Here is a 21,738-nt window from a genome sequence, read left to right as displayed (position 1 = left end):
GAGTGGTCACGTGATCCCGTGTTGCCTTCAGGTACGGCTTCCACTCAGCAGCACTGCACATGCAGACTCACACGGCGGTGGATTCGGTGACGTAAACCGCAAAAGTGGCTGCTGGTACGGGGGGGGGGGGGGAGGATTCAAATCCTGCACTTGAGAAAGAGTTGTCTGCTGGTGCCAACCCCGCTGCAGCAAGGAGGTCCATCCTCAAAGGGTTCAGTCACAGTAAGTCAGGATGTCATCTACTAAGCCCCAATTCCTCAAGTCTCAAGGAGCTTAATTGTTTCTTGTGGTTTCCAGAAGCTCAAAATGTAGGATGGGAGGCAGAGCCTTTGGTCATCAGACTTTTTTTCAATAATTATAATAGTAAAAAAGTACAACAAATGTAAGATAAGTAAAATAGAAAAGGGTCAAATTGAACAAAAACTAAAAACACACATAGGTAGATTAAATACATTTTAAAAAATACGCACAAAAATGAAAGTAGGAAAACTAGGAATGTAGAAAAAAAGCTACAAATAAAGCAAAATCTTGGGGAAAACCCTAATGTTTTAGAGAGATTTTTAAAACAGAATATAAGAAAACGATCAATAAATTAACTCGAATTCTTATCCCAGTGATATGAATTTTTTTCTGTTTCCATCAAACATTTTGTTTAAGTACAATGAGTGATTATCCCAATATAACATTTTATTAACAGACCAAATATACTATACGTCATTCCTCAAAACGGTGTGCTGAAAGGGCCCCAAAACGTGACGCATAATCACATTTATATGACTGGATGCGTTGAAGGAATGAAAATACATGTTGTGAAACACAGGATGTTGTTGATGTTTTTGAAGTGCTGATGACCTCTAGGGGGCAGAGTAGACTACACACAACATTACCCAGAGCGGAGGAAACAGCCGAGTGAGTAGGACTCAGCCGGTTGTCAAGTCAGATACTGTTATGGTCACTTCCGGAAAACATTCTAATTAAAATCATAAATGTCTATAGCCCTTTTTCAGAAATAATGTGGAGGGTTAAACGTCGTCTGAATGCTAATGGTTCATAAGATGTTTTTCATTGTATGCGTAATGTCAACTATGTAATTTCAATCTATGTAAAAGACTATGAGATTTGATTAACAACCCAGGCAGTTGAATTGACCGTTTCTTAACTTATTCTGTTGGACTACTGGTATATTTTAAGGGTCTAGTTTTATTGTGATTTTTATTCTATTTTACGATATATAATGACACTGTCTGTTTTTCTGCAAGGTGATCAAACACCAACACCTTATCAGACATGGTGACTTTCGTCTTTTGTTGTGAAAGGATGAGCGGAAGTGCAAAGCGTTTAGCCGTTAGCTTATTAGCTCTCGAGCTGTCTGCCCTTGACTGACCCACGTGAGTCCGTTTAGCTTCCTACAGTCCCACGCCAAGCCGGCAGCTAAACAAACTAGCTAAACAAGAGAGAGGTGGCATTCAAACTACTTGTTTGATCTCTTTATTTCAGGCTAAAGGGTCTGGCCTCACAGCAGGCTAAGCTAACATGTCACTTAGCAGCAAGTCCATGTTGTTTCTGCTGCAGCGGTGTGTCGCAGTCAGAAAGGTAACGCTACCGACAGGTATCTCAACTAGATGGAGCAGCGTGCTGTCGGCCCGGAGCGCGCTCGTTCAGCAGCCGACATGGACCGCCACAACCTGGGGAGTCGGCCAGCTGCAGTCCGCGGTGACAACCAGCCAGTACCGGTTCTGTACCAAGGTTAGTCCGAGCGGAGGATGAGACTGATCAGCACTGCCTCCATGTGATGCCGTGCTGCACTGTAACTTTACCACATGTGTGTCAGATTCATTTCTGTTCTAGATTGAGCCAACTAGCAGTAGATGAGCCAAACTGTAAACCTGAGCCAAACTGCAAACCTGAGCCAACCCTTAACTGTATTTCCCTTAGCCAGCCCTTAACTGTATTTCCCTTAGCCAGCCCTTAACTGTATTTCCCTTAGCCAGCCCTTAACTGTAAACCTGAGCCAGCCCTGAACTGTAAACTACATTGTGGTTCTTTTAACAACTGATCATATTTGCTTTTACGTCTTCCAGGCAGGAGAACCTTGGGAGGACGAGTACCCCCCCCTGCCGGCCTATCAGTCTGATTCAGAACAGGTGAAGAAGGAGGTGTACATCATGCAGGTGAGAGGTCTCCCCTGGGGGTGCTCGGCTGAGGACCTCATGCAGTTCTTCTCAGGTGAGGATCTAAATGCCTGAGAAGAGTCACACTTCTAGTAATATTTGCTTATGACATATTTATAACTCTGTAATAACTAAATCACTACAGATATAGATGAAAGCGTATTTGTTCACTGTATTGTTAAATGATGTAGTGAATTTATTGTCTACTGAGCCATGAAAATTGTGCAAATTGTTTTGTCAAACAAAAAAAACAACAGATTGAATGAGATGTGAAAATGGTTCAATGTTAAGACTATGTACAAAAATAAATATACCATATGGTTGCTTCAGAGTGTCGGATACGTGACGGGGTGAAGGGGATCCACTTCACCGTGGAGCGGGTGGGGAGGTCCTCGGGACAAGCCTTCATCGAGATGGAGCACGAGGAGGACGTCAGCAAAGCTCTGGAGAAGCACCGGCAGTACCTCGGCCCGCGATACGTGGAAGGTTCGACTCTTTGCTGCCAAGAGTAAGAATGCATCGCAAATACAAGGACTTGTAGAAACAGATGCTCAAATCCCTGCAGTGTACGAGGTGACCAACAGCGACGCGGAGGCCATGCTGAAGAAGGCCGCCCAGGCGCCGGCTGAGAGCGGGGGGGTGGTGCGTATCCGAGGTCTCCCCTTCTCCTCCACCAAGGACGACATCGTGCAGTTCTTTTCGGGTAAACCTCTCAGAGTCAAGGGGCCGTTTTTAGCCTCCGGAATGATCCCATAGACGCTTCAATTTTCTGCGTTTTGATTTGATCTCCCAAAAATCGGTTGAATGAATCGATTCCATTAAACTACACGCGGAGGAGGTCACTAAAGGTGGGCTTTCTCTCAGGGCTGGACATAGCGGAGAACGGGATCACCGTGGTCTTGGACCGCAAAGGGAGGAACTCCGGGGAGGCCTTCGTGCAGTTTTCCTCCCAACAAGCAGCCGACGAAGCTCTGCAGAGAGACCGAGAGGTCATCGGACAGAGGTGGGAGGCCCCAGGGTTCCCTCTCGGGTTTTTTTTTTTTTTTTTTTTTCTTGAGGGCGCTTAATGAGCATCTCCGCTGTTGGCGTTTGCAGATACATCGAGGTGTTTCCCAGCAGAAGGGACCAGATTCATTCTACTAAGACGCGGAAGACGAGCTCGTCTTTCCCTCAGTCGGAGCCCAGGGCTGGTGAGGGCATTTCAGTAGCCGCCCCCCCCCCCCGCTTTGAATGCTAATCTGATCTATTTGCTGGATGTAAACGGACTCGTGTTTTTTTGGGGCAGGATCCGCTCGGAGCTCGACGCTGCCGCATCACTTCATCCACATGAGGGGACTTCCCTTCAAGGTGTCCAGGGACGACATCGTTAAGGTGATTTTCAAACTAAGTACAAGGAGCAAAAGGGTGGTGCCTTTGCGTGAGGTTTCACGTGGTTTCCCCTCCCGCAGTTCTTCTCTCCTCTCGACGTGTCCGAGGTGGTGATTGACAGCGGTGCCGGAGGGCGGCCGAGCGGAGAGGCAGACGTTTACTTCAGCTGCCACCAGGACGCCATGAACGCCATGTCCAGAGACAGGATGTACATAGGTGAGACGTGGTCACATGTCCCATTGTGGACACGGTCTAACAAAGAGAGCTGTTGATTGGTCGCTGTGGGATTTCAGTTGATCAAGTGTCTCCTTCTGATCTTTTTTAGGAGAAAGATACATCGAGTTATTCCTCAACTCTGAATCCGATGGAAAGAAGTGAGAAAAAGCTGCAATTTGTAGATTTCTGAATTGTTGAGTTTCTCTCAGATTTCACACACAACTCAGCAGCTTTTTCTGGGACTGGAGACAAACTCATTTTATTCCGTGCTGCGTCCCTTGTTTAAAATGTGATTATTAATATGAATTTACCCACAGACTCCAGATGTGGTTTAACACCTTCTACTTTCTCCTGCAGGTGAACACAAAAACGCCCCAAAACACACACACACACAGGACTATTCTTGATTTGCCAGCCCGACCTGATGAAACTTTACTTCCTTCACTGTCTGCGTCCAACGAGGAGGAGCAGACCCCGAGTCACATGGACACGAAGAACAGGCAGTTATTTAACTGAAGGTGACAAACATCAGCCGGGCCATCATGTCTATTCAGGCACACCAAGGCCTTTTTTCTGAATATTTATTTATTCTGGAAATGTTTGTCTGGTAATAGAATCTGTAGAAATTCTTCATCAAATCATTCACCAGTTTTTACAGAAATATTGAATAAAATGCTTATGCTGCACAGTGTTATGTTTATTGAATGAAATAACATTGATTCTATTAAAAGCTTGAATCTTTAATGAGAAAAATAATAAACAGAGTCAAACACCAGAGACATCTAAAAGTTTATTGTTGATATACGAAGCATTTCCATCTGGCGTGTTAATCAGCTTCAACGAGGATGACTGAGCTTCTAACTATTCTTCATATCAGTCAATAAAACATTAAAATAAATCTGCGTGTGCACACCTGAAGCCAGTCAGCAGAGCGCCGTGCATTTCAAAAGTTTACAATCAACCAGACTGATGGGACAAAGTGTTCTTTGTCAAATGATGTAAATATTATAGAATGCACATTTTACCCAGAGCATTTTGTAGCTTTGTAAACTTAAGGAACAAATATTTTGAGCTCTTTGCCCCCCTGTTCAGTAAATAATGAGCTGATACTGATAAACTGTAGTCGGATCATAACATTGTTTTTCTGTTATTAATAATAACTGCTGCATTAGTTTTACAATGTTTAGAATGAATTACTCTGGGTCCACCACCAATATATATTTATATTTATGCTTTAACATTAGTACAGTGTGTAAAACGCAGTTTGACTGCAGTCCTTTACAAAATGCAATCACACGTTTGCTTTCATAGTTTAATAGAACATCCCAAGGGTCCAAAGGGGGATGTTGGGTTTCTAAGAGCATCAGAAGCCACTTGGAGAGAGAACGATATCATGCTTCACCTGAAGGATTCTCCATATACTCATCTGTATATGATTAATAGTTTCCAGTTTTTCATCTTTTAAAACTAAATCATTAAAAAATATATTGACACTTTTAATTTGACAATCCACTTAGTGGACATTTTTTTTTTTAAACAAGTGAGATGATCCAAGTTCTCTTTTTTTTTATGCCGTCAGAAGCCATTTTTTTTAAAAATGCGGGTTTTCACTCAAGCAGCTAAAACGCACATTTTCAGGCAGGAGGGAAGCTTCACAGCGTACGAAAACGGAAGAAAACCTGCATCCAAACGGCTCCCCAAGCGGCGAGAGAGAGAGTTTGCATTTCACTAACCGGGAGTTAGTCCAGTCCAGAACCCGCAGGACTCATAAAGTCCCCCGAAGGCAAAGGAAAAGTGCGTGTTGGCGGCGCGCTCATGTGGGCGTGGAGGCGTACTGCTGCAGGAGCAGCGAGTAGCAGGCGCTGCACACCGTCTCGGGGAGGATGGAGGAGGGCAGCGGCAGCTCGTTGGACACGCAGCCCTCGCAGAACACGCCGTCGCAGTTCTTGCAGCGTCTCTGGAGGCGAGCAGAGGGGGGAGGGGAGGGGAGGGGGGGAGAGTACACCGCGTGACACCTCACGACAACATCAGACGCTTGTTGCTGTTAAACACCTCGTGGTTTAAAGTTAAAGGCACGAGAGGCTCCATCTGGGTACCTTTGTCTTGGTGAGGGATTCGTCCTGTTCACACATGCTGCAGATGGAAGGCCGACCGATCTCCTCAGAGTTCTCGTCCTGCACAAAGTAAACCAACTTGTTGACGCATCCGACATCAAACACTAGAGCTGCAAAATACTGCTGTTCCTGTCTGCATCTTTACACGCTTTGATCTAAATCAAGACGTTTTAACTTTCTAGACCTCACCTGTTCGTCCTCATGATGTGACCTCGAGGACCTTAAAAAAAGGTGGAAAAGAGTATAAATGACTACATAAATATATATATTCCCTAATATTAATATTTTGTCTAAATATTACTTACAGGCTGGAGCTCAGACTTGTTTTGTCCTCTGCTCCCGTGTTGAACGGCTCGCTCTCCCTTTTGACCGACACAGATGCTGGGACGCGCTGGGAGTGAAACAGGGGAGTGGGTATGTCCTCTGGGAGCCTCGCCTCCCTCCGGGGAACGCCGGACTGTGCCGACGGGCCGTCGCCGTGGTGATGCTGCTGATGCTGATGCTGCTGCTGCTGATGCTGCTGCTCGCCCCTTCGCTCTTTTCTCAGCTCCAGCTCCAGCTGGGACCTGGAACGCAACGCAAGTTTACACTAAAAGCAAATACATAACGCAGCGTGATCCTGTCTCGCCCCGAAGGAAATAAACAAACAAAACCATTGAGAGGAATAGGAAACTGGAATTAAGGCCACAGATGTAAGAGAATCACAGGGCTTGCATCACAGACTTTACCTGTGCTTCCGCAGCTGCTCCACCTCCACCTGCAGACTCTCGATTTTATCCCCAAACTCCTGCTTGAAGAGCCGGTTGGCCTCCAAAGCCAGACCCCTCTCCCTCTCAGCCTGTTTGCATCTGGTCAGGGGGGGGGGGGGGGGGGGATTACATAAACTTATGGTAAAATGAAAACGTGACGAAAACAAAACAGGACGGAAACTGAAAATAAAACAATTTAAAAAAATGAAAAAATGACTGAAACCCAAACGAGGAAACGTTCAGCAAAGAAGAGGAAGCCGGCTGATGTTTGTTTATCGTTTTATTGGCCTTATGATCACTACAGTGTACACCAAGGTTATGTTAACATACAATTCAAAACTGACTAATTCATTCGGCCCTTTCCTTCTCGCTGCGTCGTGCCCCGGCTGCCCACCGTCTCCTGTACGTCCCCTGAAGGACACTGCGCCCCCCCCCCCCCCTCCCCCCTCCTAGCCGGCCCTGGTGGTGATCCTATTCTTTGGAATAACATTACAGCGAGTCTGACCCCCAGGACGTGTCCGTCAGCATAAACCGACAGAGGCCCCCGCCTTCCACTCGTCTCACCGTCGCTAAAAACCATTTCAAAAGCGCCGATGCGGTTTTCTTAAGAAACGCCAACAAAAAAGAAGGAAAGGGACCCGTCGGAGAAGGCGAGAGGATCGCCTCGGTCCACACTACTCAAAGCTGATGCTGCAGGAGGTTATGGGGGGTTGGTTTTTAATTTTCCACAACAAAGGAGCATGGTACAGGAAAGGTAACGCCCTAGTCTGGTTGATCTCTGCACGAAGCTACTGCTGCAGCTGCAGCAGCTTCCCCGCGGCCGAGTTCAGGTTCCTGGCCTGTTTCACCACGTGCTTCTCGCTGAGGACGCGTTCAAACCAAAGAGTGACGACCATGACAAAAATAATGAGAGTGAAAGGGGGGAGAATGACAAAAACAGGACAATAAGATGTTTTTGGAGGCAAATGAAATAATCATTTTTAAAAAAAAAGGAAAAAAAAAAAAAGAGCGAAAAGACACGGCTGGCCGTCCTCACCTGGTCTCCATCTGCTTCACGGTGCCACTCATCTGGTTGATCTTCTCCTCCAGGCGGGCGATGGCTTCACTCTTCTGTTTGGAGCCGGCGTCGGCGCTCTGGGGAAGACGAGCCACGGCGGTTTACCCAAAAACTAAAACTCCTACGTCTTGTTGAAATGGAGTGCGGAGATTCTCATTTATTCAAAATGTTCCGATGCGTCTCTCCTTGGCAGCGCAGGCCGGGGCTTGTGGGTAATGTAGTGTGGGGACGTTCCTCACCTGTGACTTGTGGCTCAGCTGTTGGTTGATGACGCGGAGGTCCTCCAGCTGCTGCCGGAGCTCCACCAGAGTGTCCTGCTTCTCACAGACGTCCTTCTCCAGCATCTTCATGGACAGCTCCATCTCCTGCTTCATCCCGATCTGCACCTCCAGCTCCTTCTCCACGTCCTGCGCACAGATTCCACGCGCACTTCACCACCTCCTTTCATTTGTTTACATGGCATTCTAAGCTAATGAAATACTAAAAATGGAGTAGAGTAGAACCTTCATCAGCCTGAAACTCACCAAGCGAAGCAGAGTTTCCTCTTTGAGCTGCTTGCGTGTTTCGCCCAGCACGTGTCCATCCGGCGCCGACTCGCTTCTTGGTGCCTGATAAACAAACGCACATTTACATCACCTTAAAGCCGTGCGCCAAGTGCCACCGCGTCGTGAATATCTGTCAAACTTGCAGTTATAATAAACGCTGGTTGTCATTAATCCAAGGCAGGAGTTGTAAATTAACAAGGAGACGCTGCCATTCTAATAGAAGAGGGTGAAACGTTGCTTCTTGCGAACTCACCTTCCTGGACTCCAGCTGATACGAGCTCTCCTCCTGCACTCGCTCCACGTCTTCTTGTAAAGTGATGATCCGGTTGTTCGCCACGGCGAGCTGCGGGGGCGAGACAAAAGTGGCGGTGACGCGCCGGGCGAACGCAGAGCGAACGCAGAGCGGTTCTCCTCCTCACCTCCTCTGTGAGCTTGGTGTTGGACTTCTCCAGAGCGTCCACCTTGGCCTGCAGGTTATTCACCGACGCGCTGCAGGACAGAAGAGGAAGCAAAGCGGTGAGTCGGCAGGTCGGCGGGGCGCCGCGGCGCCGCACGCGGCCGGGCGGACCAACCTCAGGTGTCTGTTCAGCTCCTCCACGTAGTTCTTCTGATCGAGAATCGCCGTGATCTGACCGTCGCTGCGGGAGGAGGGAGGGAGAGACGGGTGAAACCACACCATTTCCTCACAATGAGAAAAGAAATAATGAGGAACTTTCCCAATGTAAGGACTCAGTGTCTTAGACTTAGACATTAAGTTCAATCATTCTACAACCAACCTGTAATTTACCTGCAATATTATAAATACTCTTTCCAGAATATTTGTTGATTTTGTTGCTTCTTAGCTTATGTGTTTGTTACGTTATATTATTATTGCTCCGTGTGAAAAATGAAGGGAAGCAGCACTCACCCCTCTGCACTCTTACTACTGTGCCCTCCGTCTTTAAGGTACATCGAGAAATCAATCACGCCCACCTGCAGAGACAATCAAGTCAGAAACAGATCATCTTTTTTTTAAAACTTAATTCATTTACACTTTATCTCATTTGATCTTTTAAAAAAGTTTATTTTATGACCTATATGTTTTTTTCCATTTTTTAACATAACATATTTAGATTTTTTCAATTTTCCTTTTACCGTATATTTCATTATTTTTCCATAATTTTTCAACATATTATTTTTTGAATTTTATTTAATTTCATTTTTTGACAATCAGCGCAGTGTCTACTCATCGAGGAGGTGGAGACGGTGTCACTTGATGCTTGTTTACGGAGCAGAGGACAAACTGGAGACCAGCCAGTCCTCCCAGTGTCTTCAGTCTCACCTCTTAAGCCAATAGAGAGGCTCAGAGCAGCCATTTAAAAATACCGCTGTGCGTAGACGTGGGAGCAGGATTACCTGAGAGTCCAAGTCCTCCCCCTTCATACACAGGTTGGCGTCGATGACGTTTAGTCCGACGAGCAGCCCGGCGATGACGGCGCCCTCCTCCTCCATCATCAGCGCGTTCGCCTCGTAGAATTCACTGCGGAGACGAGACGAGTTCTTACTTTATTCAATCTAACGCTCTGCAGGACAGCGACTGAGATTCATCATCTGTCCTTCAGAGGACGCTTCAGAAATGAAAGCAGAGAACTGAACTGAATGTAATGAGATCTAACGAAAGACGCTATTCTGTTGCATTATGGGAAATGTACGATCCAGCGTAGTAGGACTCTCAATACGATGCATGCAACATGTCTCAAGAGGACTGTGCTGGGGGCCGGCGTGCATTACTGCCTCACCTGAGCAGGTCCTTTCTGTTGATGATGGTCTTCATGTAGTCAGAGAGCTTCTTCTGCATCAAAGCCAGTCTCAGCCAGGCCCGCCCTCTTCCCAGAGGGGTTCTGTAACACGGGTCCAAGAGGCAACCGCTCACAATCTTTAGCGGCCGTAGTGGGAGTTTTAGATTTACAAATGGAAGGGTGGGGGGGGGGGGTGCAGCCGTCTCACCTGAGGCCGGGCAGGTCCTTCACGCTGGCGGTGATCTCTCCCGCTTCGGGCGTCAGCTTCTCCACCAGCTCCAGCGCCCCCCAGAAGGACTTGTTCTGCCCCAGGAAGGTCTTCTTGGCTGATGGAGGGGAGTCAACCGTTTGAAATCAGGAAATCTGCCTCACAATCACATTCTCTCACTGACGGCGGCGTAAATGGCGCCCAGTACGTACTTTTCAAGCCGTGCTTCAGACAGTGCTCCATCACCACAAAGAACTGCTGCAGCGGCGCGTAGTCCGAGTCCAGCGTGCGCCCGAGGTTGAGGGCGGACTCGATCAGGCCCTTGATGCTCAGCTTGGCCATGTTCATCAGGTTGAGCCGCTCGATGGCGATGGGATCCTTGGGATCTGAAAGAGGAGGAGAGAAGGGTCACTGTGAGCCGCGTAGGAACGGGACAGCAGGAAGGAGGGGGGGGGAGTGGGGGGGGGGGGGCATCGGAGAGGCCTCTGCATTTCTTTCTGATGCTCTCCAGGAAGTAGTGTGTTGAAATGAAAATAAAGGACAATATAACCAACAACCAAAAGGAGCTCAAAGACTACTAATGAATAAATATACGTGACGTTTTCATAGCTTTGTGGACAGAATGCAACAACACAACGTTTCATTTACAAAAAAAACGAAAAACAAGTAGCCTCCATTCACTCATGTTGTATTATTTTCTACATTTATTTGACACCGCCGGCTCCTGAAGCCTCAGAATAATAACACAACTAATAAGTTAGGATACATAGCCATAGATTGATATACTGCTAACCAGCAAGATAATAAAATGATCAGCTATACCAGCATTAGAATGATGAACACAATAGTTATAACTTATATATTTTGATTGATGGCTAAATTAAGACAGTCAGCTTCTCACAATGTGGCATCAACATGTGTGTAACGTAAATGTCACAACATACAAATACATTTTTGTTTAACAGGGGATGAATATTGCAAAGAAATAAAACATTGTTAGAGAGAAGTCAGCAGTCATAACGAAACATGTCATTATCCGTGGTGATCTACAGTGGAGCCGCAGCGTGCCGACCGGTCGGAGAGAGGCGTGGCAAGAGGTGGAGGAGAGGAAAGGAGCCACATTCATATTTCAAACCATTAACTACAACACATACTGCAGCGTGCGTTCACTGCCAGATGTGAACATCTGGATGCAGCTGCATGCAGATCGGTTCTTTTACAAAAAAATAAAAATGAAAAAAAAGCAACCCTGTACAGACTTGTGGGTTATATTCAGGTAAAGTGACAGCAAACACTCGGCTTTGTCTCGTTGTTGTTGTGCTGCTGCTGACGACAGAACAGGCGCCACTTCCTGCTCGTCATCATCAAACCACCGGCACGGCGCCACAGTTCACTCCACGAGGACGCAGGGACGCCGATGTGCGCCGCCACCACGCCCAAACAGAGGGGCACACTGTGCAGGCAGGCAGGCAGGCAGACGCCGCCTCCTCCCCCCCCCCCTCCCTCCCTCCCTCCCTCGATGAGCTAATCCGTCACGTTACCTTCATGGGCCGGCTCTGGGTCCGGCGTCAGCGAGATGTCGTTGAGCTCGCGGAGGCAGAGCCACTCGCCATCCACAGACACGCGGAAGTTGCAGAGATAGATGGTCTCCCGGGCGGCCTGGGTGATCTTGTCCGTGGTGGGGGTGGGGGTTTCGCTCTGGGGCGTCAGATCAGACATGATGACTCAGCTGATTGCCAAAAAAAAAAAAAAAAAAACAGCAGCAGCTCCGAGTGGGGAGGAAAAAAAAAAAAAAAGAGGCCTGAAGAAGCTTTTTGTTCCACAATCCAGTGGAGGCCCCCTTCGTCCCCCGAACCCCCCCCCACCGCCGCCACCACCAGAAAATTACAAGTGGGAGAGAAGAAGGGATGTAAAGAGCATCCACACAAAGGAGGATGAAAGGCCCACGGTAGGTGTCGGAAAGGCTTCGGCTTTTCCTCCTCTTTATGCCTGCATCCTCCTCCGGACAACTGCTGCTGCCGTCTTCAGAGAGGCTGCCCTGCCTCTCCTCCTCCTCCTCCCCCTTCAGCCTCTTGTAATCCCCTTTAGCACAGACCGGTGGGGGGGGGGAGGGGGTTATTTTAAATGCAGGAGAGCACCCGTGCTACAAAATCACAGCCCTCCTCCGGTCGGCTCGGCTCCGGTTCCCTCTGATTCCGCAGCGAATGCTCTGCCTGGGTGTCGACCAAAGATGGCCGACGGTAGTACGGCAACACATCGTCACGTGAGCAGATGGTGCATGCGTAAAAAGGGAGGGGGGGGGGGGGGGGGGGGAGGAGGAGGTGGGGGGTCCCCTGAGTAGCCAGCCAGTGCTAATGATTCAGCACAGGACTCCTCTCAGCCCCTCGAGCATCGACATGCGATTATTGAGCCGATGCAGACGGACCTCGTGTTACTCTGCGTCCCACTGGAGAGCCAAGAGACAGGAGAGGAAAGCAATAGTTCTATGGGCCTGGTGCACGTTGGACAAAGAAACCCTGATCAAAAGCAACGCATGACATTAAAGAGGAGAGGATTCATACTGTGGGAAACATACTATGACAAATATGAGGAGGATGAAACAATAAAGCACAACATTTGTAATTGTGGTCAGAGACAGCAGGTCATCAGAGGACTTCCTGGTTTATGGCTCGTTAGATGTAAGTTACTTTTTTGGCTATTGACTATTTAGCAGATTAAATAATTATTGCAATTATAAAAATCAGTGTTTGCTAGAATCTAAGATTTATTTTCATGATCTTGCATTTTTACAGTTAACATTTTAAATGATAACGGCGCTTACAAAAGACACGTTTGTACAGCATAGATTGTTTTAGCCCCTTTACTTAAAATGTTATTAACTTATTTTATAAATCTGGTTTGAATTGAAATTAAACACCATGACTGACTGACAGGTGGATATTAGGAGAAATACTGTAATTGTATGTATCTGCCACCAAGAAACAGGGAACACAGTACAGAAACGCAGACACGTTCAAGGTCACTATCAAACATTCAAACTAATATAGTTTGTCCATCGCAGAGCTTGTCTTTAAAATAAAGAAATGAAAAAGTGACTGCTGATAAATCGTTACCAGTTTTCTTAAACTCCCCAACAACACTGTCATTTTGGCCCAGGTCCTCCATCAGTAGGATTACTTTATTATTGAATAAAATGTACAGTAAAATGTTCCAAAGCTTTCCCAGAGTTCAAAGTGATGAATACAAAATTATGAAAAGTTTTACAGAGCAACAGACTGATGCTTCAGGGATGTCAAACTTAAATAAGACAGAAAAGCAAAACATCTGCACATTTAAGGAGACAACAGAGACGTTTTTGCCTGATAAAATCACCACCTGAATGATTACTAAACTGTCAAAAGGAGAAAAAGAAATTAAGGACAAAATCGTATCCAGTTTGACCCAAATCCCAGATGACATCCTGCGTGTCATGTTGTGACAATTCATATTTCACAATACAAGTATTTCAACGAGAAGATATAAAAAGATCGCATTGAGTTAATCACAGTGCAGGTAACCAAGCAATCAGTGCAGTTAAAGCAGTAAAATCACTGCGGATGATTTGCCTGATTTGTCATCTGCAACAAACACCACACGTAAGACGTGTCACGGCACCGGGAGAGTTGGTGTTGCCTTCTGTTCATAAAGCCACGCGTGCTGTTGTCAGATCTTAGATCCGAAGCACGTAGGAAGTAACGTTAGTTTGTTTACGCAGTCAATAGTTAGCTGCTAGCACTAACAAGCTAACCATGCTAACAGCAGGTACGTTGCATGTGTTGTAACTAGTTTACCGCTGATACATATCGGAAGTTATATAAACACATTTGGACAAGTTGGTTACTCACTTCTGCGCTTTGACTCGATTCGTTCGATCCTGAAGTCATACTGTCGAGGCGGGGGAGCGGGTGACAGCGACCCAGCCTTCCCAAATCTCAAGTTGGAGGAGTTCAAAGCCTCCTGGAAGTAGATCACGGACGTCGGGGAGAGCGTCTCGTCCGGACTATCGACGTGGCCGTTTTCATCCGCGGAGCTCGGTCTGCCCGAAATTTCTGAAACCGCCGAGGATGATCGCAGAGGTGGATCTCCCGTCACGTCTCGCTCCGCCATCCTCGCCCCCTTTACGGTTAAACTCACTTCATGTGACCGAGTGAGTGGGGCTGTCAGGCGGCGGCTAAGCTAGCTACCGTTAGCTGCCGTTAGCTAATGCGGCCATTCACAGCTGGAGGCTAGCAAAGCAAAGCAACCGTGTTTTGGTCAGTTTACTCAGCCTGCCCCCCCCCCCCCCCCCCCAAAAAAGAGAAATTTCTCCAAAAATCACTTCGCCTTTCGCCCCGTCCTCCACAGCATCCACATGACCCGGAAATAGCTTTGCATTAGCATTTGGGCTCAAATCGGTGGCTAATTTCGCGAGAGTTTGCGCGCTGTGTCAGCGGATGGTCCAGCAATCCGTCACCAGAGAGTATCCACGTGAGGAGAGGACCGCGATGACTCGCGAGTAGTGGCGCGTGGATTCTCCCATGAGCCATTGCGACACGCGCCGGCATCCTCGCGCAAAGACTCTGTGATGAACAGCTCCTCGTTTCTGTGTTGTCTGTAGACCGCAAACAAACCGAAATTACTTTATGTTTAACAATAAATACAATCGCACCAAAATAATGTCTGCCTAATATACACCTCGCGTTTGGGCCCTTATATTAATGAATGTGTATTTATTATAGCAATGGCGTCATAAACAAGACCTTCAAAACTAAACTAGATTATTTATACAGTATTTAAAAAATATATCAAAAATACAATATGTTACTTTTCAGCAACACTTGTAAACAACAACCAGAAGGAATAAAAAAAAGGTTCTATATAATATTATGATATGATATTTTGTTATAAAATAAAATATGATATGATGTTATATAACAAAATACCACATGATATAAGAAATGACATGTCTCTTTACAGTTCACACTTTAAATGATGAAGGTACTTACAAATGACAAGTACACAAATACAAGTGACGATTCGAGGAAAAGAAAAGAAAATGTATTGAACAAAAAATGTAGGGTATAAATGGGAATTCCATGTGTGAGCTGTATCTCACTGCAGATCGTATTAAAGATACATCAGTAGACATTGTAGGAGTTAAGAGGTCGTTTTATAAAGTGTGGACTTTACGTCTTTATACTCTCCTCTGTCACGAGTGTAATACCCCAAACGGCCCGTAGAAGGAGATGCAGGACTAATGGGGAAAGGATGTACTTCCTTCATACCTCCATCCCGACCAGCAGCACCTGCCAACTCTGACTTCTGTGTGATTTGAGAATAATTTGAAATAATATACAAAAACAATCATGTTGGATTCCCTGTCAAACGTTTGAAATGTTTTTTTGTTGTTGTTCTGTATGAATGAGGCTTTTCGGATTTTGTCAGATTCCACTACAACCAAAAGCACGACATCAGAAAGACTTTTCACTTTTTAATAACAGTCCTTTTCTCTACGTGATAAAATATGTGTGGTTTTGAATGAAATGTCTCCACATCTATGAACTATGAAAAAAGACAAATATATTCAAGACATTAGGACCTCCTCAGGATGACTTGTATTAATATGAATTGATAATATGTATATGTATTGATTTATATTAATTCATTAATAAAAATAATTTGTTCATTATGGCAAAATGTATTTGAAATGAAAAGACGTTTTGCCGTGTTGACTAAAGGTGTTCTAATCTTACAAAACACCTATTTTGGGAAGTACATTTGTATTTCATACTGGTTTTAGACTGCTTTGAACTGATGCACTGAGCCCATCACAAGATGTCCTCAACCATCACAGCTAGAGGCTCAGATGAGACCTTTCTGGTTCTCCTCACAGTTCTGTGTCACATGACTTACTGTACGCTGAAACCTCACATCTGTGAGACAACATCTGTCCAACATATCATCTACACATTTACTTGACACTTCCTCTCATTTAAACAATGGACATAACAGACCAGGACCTGGTTATAATTTAAAATCAAAATTGTACAATGCTGCATGAGGTTTTTTTAAGGAATTCTTTGCGTCTTCACTTCCCCTCCTGTGTACATGAATCTTGTGTTGTTTATGTCCTGCCCCTGCAGAGTCCATCTCCATCTCCATCTGCATCTCCATCTGCATCTCCATCTGCATCTCCATCTCCATCTCCATCTCCATCTCCATCTCCATCTCCATCTCCATCTCCATCTCCATCTCCATCTCCTTCCCCTGACGCCTGGCCTCCTGTTAGGTTTATGCTCCGGCTTCATTCATAGTTCTCTGTCACAGGATCTCTGGAATGTTCTTCCAAAGGTTGTTGCATAAACCCCCCAATTTACTGATTTTAAGTTGAAGCATTTGTGCGGTAGCAAACTAGAGAGCAAATATTTCAATAATGTCTTATTTGAATCCGGAGAAGATGGCGTTTCAACGTTTGGGAAAAGGTCACTTGCTCCTTGCTTAACAAACCCCTTACTCATGAATATCACAGCATGTCACACTAAACAAATAATAAATATAAGAATGAGTTGACCTAACAAATTGAAAAAATAATCAATTCGTTTTTTAACCTAAGTTGCTCGATAATAAAATCGAAGGTCATTTTTCCCATTTCTGCTGTGAGGATGCGGCCTGAGAAGCTTCCAAGAAAAGGTTTAAGGTGGAATTTACGTTTCCTCGAACAATTTCCTATCAAAGGCACCCTGTGGAACGACAAGAGGGATCACAACAGCAGCATCAAGCAGCGGCATCGAAGGCATCTCAGACTACAAAGAGATGCTGACCTTTCAAATCCCATCAAATGCTTCATGTTTGGAAATGGAATTTGAAGAAAAGCCGAAGGCGTATCAGATCCGTTATGTTTTCCTGTCGCTCCGTCTCAGCTATGCTGCTTTTTTTTTCCACCATAAAAAGTTGCAGATGGTGGAAAAAATGGAACTGCTGACATGCTTTGGGTCAAATGTTTAAAACAGGAGCTGTTTTGGATTACACACTCACGCATGACGGACAATCCCTTCTACTGCTAACTAGTCTCACATATGTCGAGGGATGTTAGCCTTAACAATATTTTGTGTTATGAACAAAAACATAAAATGATGTTTTGAGAACAAATTTCTTCTTGTGTATCGTGAAGGCATAAGCAGATGACAACAATATTTTACTTTCGGCAATGCCGTGATGTTCACTTAAAATGTAGTTTACTTTGAAATAGCTTTTGTCAGAAAAGCTGTAAAAATCTGTAAACCTGTAAAAAATAAATCAAATGAAGTGCTTGTCTAATGGTGAAATTCTGCTTGATGTAACTGATCATTTCTTTATAGATGAACCAGAGTCCAGACCAGGAAGCAGAGATGCAGTCTTCACATTCCAACTGTCCCAAACCATAATTAACCCTATAGGGACCGTGTCTGCCCCATGGACACTTAAACCAAATAACTTAATCAACGTTAAAACCAATGATGCGACAGTGCAAAATAAAAGGGTGGGTTCTTAAATATTAGATCTCTGTCATCTAAAGGTGTTTTAGTAAATTAATTAGTATCAGATTACCATGTAGATCACATTTGTTTTACTGAAACGTGGCTGTCGAATGGGGACTATTTCAGCTTAAATGAAGCGACTCCTCCAAGTCATGTTAATACTCATATTCATCGTCAATCATACCCTCGACTTGGTTCTGGTGTATGGTACTGGAATAGAACATTTAACAGTCTTTCCACAGGAGCTTCTCTCGTCGAACCACTGTCTGCAAACCTTTGAATTCCTACTTCATTCCTACGATCATTTTGTTGATACTGCTCCGGGCTCTTTGAGAGTGGAACTGGACCCTACAGCTCCTCTGGGAAAGAGGATGGAAACAAGAAGGAAGTTTGCTCCTTGGTAAAACCCTAAAACCCGCAGCTTAAAGCAAACTGTGCCCATTCCTCCAAATGAGAAAAAGAATTTAGGTTAGTTTGGTGAGACAGCCTCAAGGCATAAACAAAGGCTCTTTATAATAGAAGAGCATAAATAGAGAAAAATAAAATCAACCCGTTCTCTTCAGAACTGTAGCCAGACTGACAGAGAGTCACTTTTCTGTCGAGCCGTGTATTCTTTTGGACCTCAGTGGTAACGACTTCATGAACTTCTTCAATAATCAACCAGTTGTTGGACGTGGTTCCTGCTTGGATGGCTCATCTTCCATCAACCTTGATCAACTGACTTCTGCAATTTCAAAGTCTAAATATTCGACCTGTCTCTTGGATGCGATTCAGATTTTCTTTTAATTAGCACGTCTTTACTGGATATCATGAAATCTCATTTGTTGACAAATGAATCCTCGATGACCACCAATGTTGTTTACGGAGTCCCACGTCCCCCGATTTTATTTACCATGTATATGCTTCCTTTGGTCGATGTTACCAGAAAACACCGGATAAAGTTCCATTGCGATGCAGACGATACTCACTTGTATCTGCCGATCAAGCCAGAGGAGACCGACCAACTTGTTAGACTTATAAAATACCCCAAAATTGTCTTGGGGACATCAAAGTTTCCAGCAACTTTCTGATGCTCACCTCAAACAGTTAAGGCCCAGAGCGCCTTCAAGTCAACTCTCCAGGGATACAGTTTTTCTGGATGGAATTCCTCGGGTATCCAGCATCAATGTCAAGAATCTTGTAGATTCTTTAAATCTCAGATAAAGAAGACTTCAAGGACTTAATCTATGTAATATTTCAAGAATCAGGAACTTCCTGTTTCTAAGTGATGCAGAAAAAAGTGTTTGTGCGTTTGTTACTTCTAGAATAGATCACTGCAATTCTTTTTGATCAGGCTGCTCTTATAAGTCTCTTCAGCCTCTCCAGTTGATTCAGAATGCTGCAGCATGTGTATCAACAAGAACTAGGAAAGGTTTTACTCCTCTATTAGCTTCTCTGCATTGGCTCCATGTTAAATCAAGAATAGAATATAAGGTTCTTCTTCTCACCGATAGTCTTATCTCAAGGAGCTTATAGTACCATATTGCCCTATTAGAGAGCTGCGGTCCATAGATGCTGAGTTACGTGTTGGTCCTAGAGTCTGAAAAAGTAGGATGGGGGCCAGAGCCTTCAGTTATCAAGCTCCTCTTTTGTGGAACCAGCTTCCACTTTCAGTCCTGGGGGACAGACATGGTCATCTCATTTAAGATAAAGATTAAGACTCTCCTCTTTGATATCGCTTATAGTTAGGGCTGGCTCAGGTTAGGCCGGACCAGCCCTTGGATAAGCTGCTATAAGCCTAGACTGCTGGGGGACTTCTTAGGACACATCAATCTCCTCTCCCTCTTTCAATAAAAATTCACGTCTCATTAATGCACATCACTGATTCAGCTTCTTCCCCGGAGTTTTTGTGCTTTCTCGCCTTGCATGTGTCCGCAGATCGTGGTCCCGCCTGGGTCCTGCCTCCTGCCTCCTGGCTGGCCCTGCTGACACCTACCACTTCTAACACCATTATTATTCCCATTACTATTACTGTCAACATTAATGCGCATTACGGACTTTGTTTCTTCCACGTAGTGTTTGTGCTTTCTCGCATCACGGGTTTCCAATAATCGTGGTCCCGTATGGACCCTGTACCTGCCTCCTGCTGACAACTGCTGCTGCTATTATAATTATACTCATTATCATAAATATATATATATATATGTAATATGTACAATAATATATAAATTATAAATGTTAATCACATTACTGTTGCTGTCATCGTGGACCAACATCCGCTCTGCTTCTTTCGTGAAGTTTCTGTAGATGGTGGTTATGTCGGATGGTGGTCGTCCCTGCAGTGGTACACCTGGCTGGCTACTTATTTTAATCATTTCTGTCATTGGAATTGAATGTATTGTACATCTCTTACGTTGTTTATTCTGTACACATGACATCCGTTGTAGTCCATCCATCACGGGAGAGGGATCCCTCACTAAGGATTCTTCCCTTTTTCCCCCATCAAATGGTTTTTCACTTTTTGGGGAGTTATTCTTGTACCTGTGCCGATGTGAGGGTTTGGGGACAGAGGATGTTGCACGTGTACAGACTGTAAAGCCCTCACAGGCAAATTTGATTAAAAGATTTAAAAGATGCTCAGCCCAGATGACTTGTAAGGCAAAGTAGCAGCAACAAGAGATATAAAAACATAAACCGTGATAATAGAAAAATACTTTTTTACATTGTATTTACTCTCAAACATACACACAAACGACATACAGGACTTTGAATTCATTTACAAACATAAAGCAGATATAAAATCAGATTAGAAGGTGCAGACAAACAACACAACCTGAGCAGGAGCCCTTTTTCCAGCTCTGTTTTGGCAATATCCAAAAATTAGTTATTGGCACGAGACTCTACATGACACATTAAACATCACAAGAAAGAAAGCTTTATTCTTGATTTTTATAGTTAAATGTTACCCCACTGAAGATAATCCAGTCTAAGTTTGAGAAAAGTGTGCTCAGTTTTGTGTTAAAATAAAATGCTTAAAACATTCATTAAAATAACCCCATACGCAGAAAATGTCCGATGTGATTGTTATACGATGGTATATTGTTAGATTTTTCATATTGCATTACAGTTTGGTTTGGTTTCTAAAAATGTCGGAAAAAACCGCGAAATTTCTATCACATTACACAGTATCAGAAATGCAGCTTTAGCTAACATGCTAACCATTAGCCATTAAAGCTACGCTTGCCATTGCAGTGCGCATGCGTCAACCGCTAAAACCGTCACCGTTGATCAACGTCATAACGTTTTACTTTACTATTAAAAATAGCGCAGGAATCCAACTCATTCCCCTTCCACCACGGTTATTTATGTGTGCCGAGAAGGCCGCTGCAATGTTTTATCTGGCGAACGGATGAGTCTGGTAACGTTATCTTTACCGTAGCTAGCTTGTGTTAGTTATAGCATTGCTAGCATAACTGCAACCGTTTAGCTAACGTCAACGGTCAGTAAGCTATGTTAACGTCAGCTAACATTAAAGTAAGCGGTGAATAATATCTCCATACGAGCTAACTTTGTTAACGAGCAGTGCCGCTTATCTTATGAACAGGTAACGTTATGTTTTAAAAGTAACGTTAGTCTTAAATTAAATTATAACGTTAGGTGGAGAAATTAAATGATTAAACATAGAACTTGTGTCTGGAATGGGAAACCTCCACGACGATTAGCTAGCTTTTTGTATTTTTTTTGTGAAAGGTTGGCTTGATAAGGTGGCATCTGTCACCTGGTGGATGTTCCTGTTTGTCAGTAACTGAAGTTAATTAGTCTTTACAAACCACTGTGAACGTGTTATAGATTGATGACAGTCAGTTTTTCTGTTCGTACAAATTGAAGGATCATCTCAACCATTTATTTTTAGCTGTTTCTGCTGTTAAATTTAGGATGACGGTGTGCGCGTCACCTCCCGACAGATGGCGCTGCGGAGACACAATGCGCCGACTCACAAACATATAAACAATCCCAG

The 21,738-nt window shown here is 44.6% G+C and overlaps 2 protein-coding genes across 6 annotated transcripts; one reads left to right on the top strand and one right to left on the bottom strand.

Annotated features, from left to right (window-relative positions):
* Window positions 1–1,317: 1,317 nt before the first annotated feature.
* On the top strand, window positions 1,318–4,534 carry grsf1 (G-rich RNA sequence binding factor 1). Its single transcript, XM_037482359.2, has 10 exons — window positions 1,318–1,746; window positions 2,082–2,226; window positions 2,502–2,657; window positions 2,737–2,874; window positions 3,036–3,174; window positions 3,267–3,361; window positions 3,457–3,542; window positions 3,620–3,755; window positions 3,865–3,913; window positions 4,113–4,534. Exons 1-10 carry the CDS (start codon window positions 1,534–1,536, stop codon window positions 4,114–4,116), a joined length of 1,161 nt encoding a protein of 386 aa, XP_037338256.2. The 5' UTR covers window positions 1,318–1,533; the 3' UTR covers window positions 4,117–4,534.
* Window positions 4,533–14,719, bottom strand: rufy3 (RUN and FYVE domain containing 3). 5 transcript variants are annotated; one of them, XM_062562581.1, is made up of 18 exons: window positions 14,091–14,719; window positions 10,419–10,592; window positions 10,207–10,324; window positions 9,999–10,100; window positions 9,616–9,739; window positions 9,128–9,192; window positions 8,793–8,858; window positions 8,640–8,709; window positions 8,474–8,563; window positions 8,200–8,283; window positions 7,915–8,082; window positions 7,655–7,752; window positions 6,598–6,717; window positions 6,395–6,435; window positions 6,175–6,361; window positions 6,059–6,089; window positions 5,852–5,929; window positions 4,533–5,712 (listed from the first exon to the last, which is right to left on the bottom strand). In XM_062562581.1, exons 1-18 carry the CDS (start codon window positions 14,350–14,352, stop codon window positions 5,569–5,571), a joined length of 2,022 nt encoding a protein of 673 aa, XP_062418565.1. In that variant the 5' UTR covers window positions 14,353–14,719; the 3' UTR covers window positions 4,533–5,568. The 5 variants fall into 5 exon arrangements, with proteins under 5 accessions (XP_062418565.1, XP_037338155.2, XP_037338156.2 ...); XM_037482258.2 differs by having other exon boundaries at window positions 6,175–6,435; XM_037482259.2 differs by lacking the exon at window positions 14,091–14,719 and adding an exon at window positions 11,748–12,438 and having other exon boundaries at window positions 6,175–6,435.
* Between the last annotated feature and the right edge of the window lie 7,019 nt (window positions 14,720–21,738).

Source organism: Pungitius pungitius, chromosome 5 (assembly GCF_949316345.1).
Source record: "Pungitius pungitius chromosome 5, fPunPun2.1, whole genome shotgun sequence".
NCBI classification, from domain to species: domain Eukaryota; kingdom Metazoa; phylum Chordata; class Actinopteri; order Perciformes; family Gasterosteidae; genus Pungitius; species Pungitius pungitius.
This window is presented reverse-complemented; position numbering and strand designations above follow the sequence as displayed.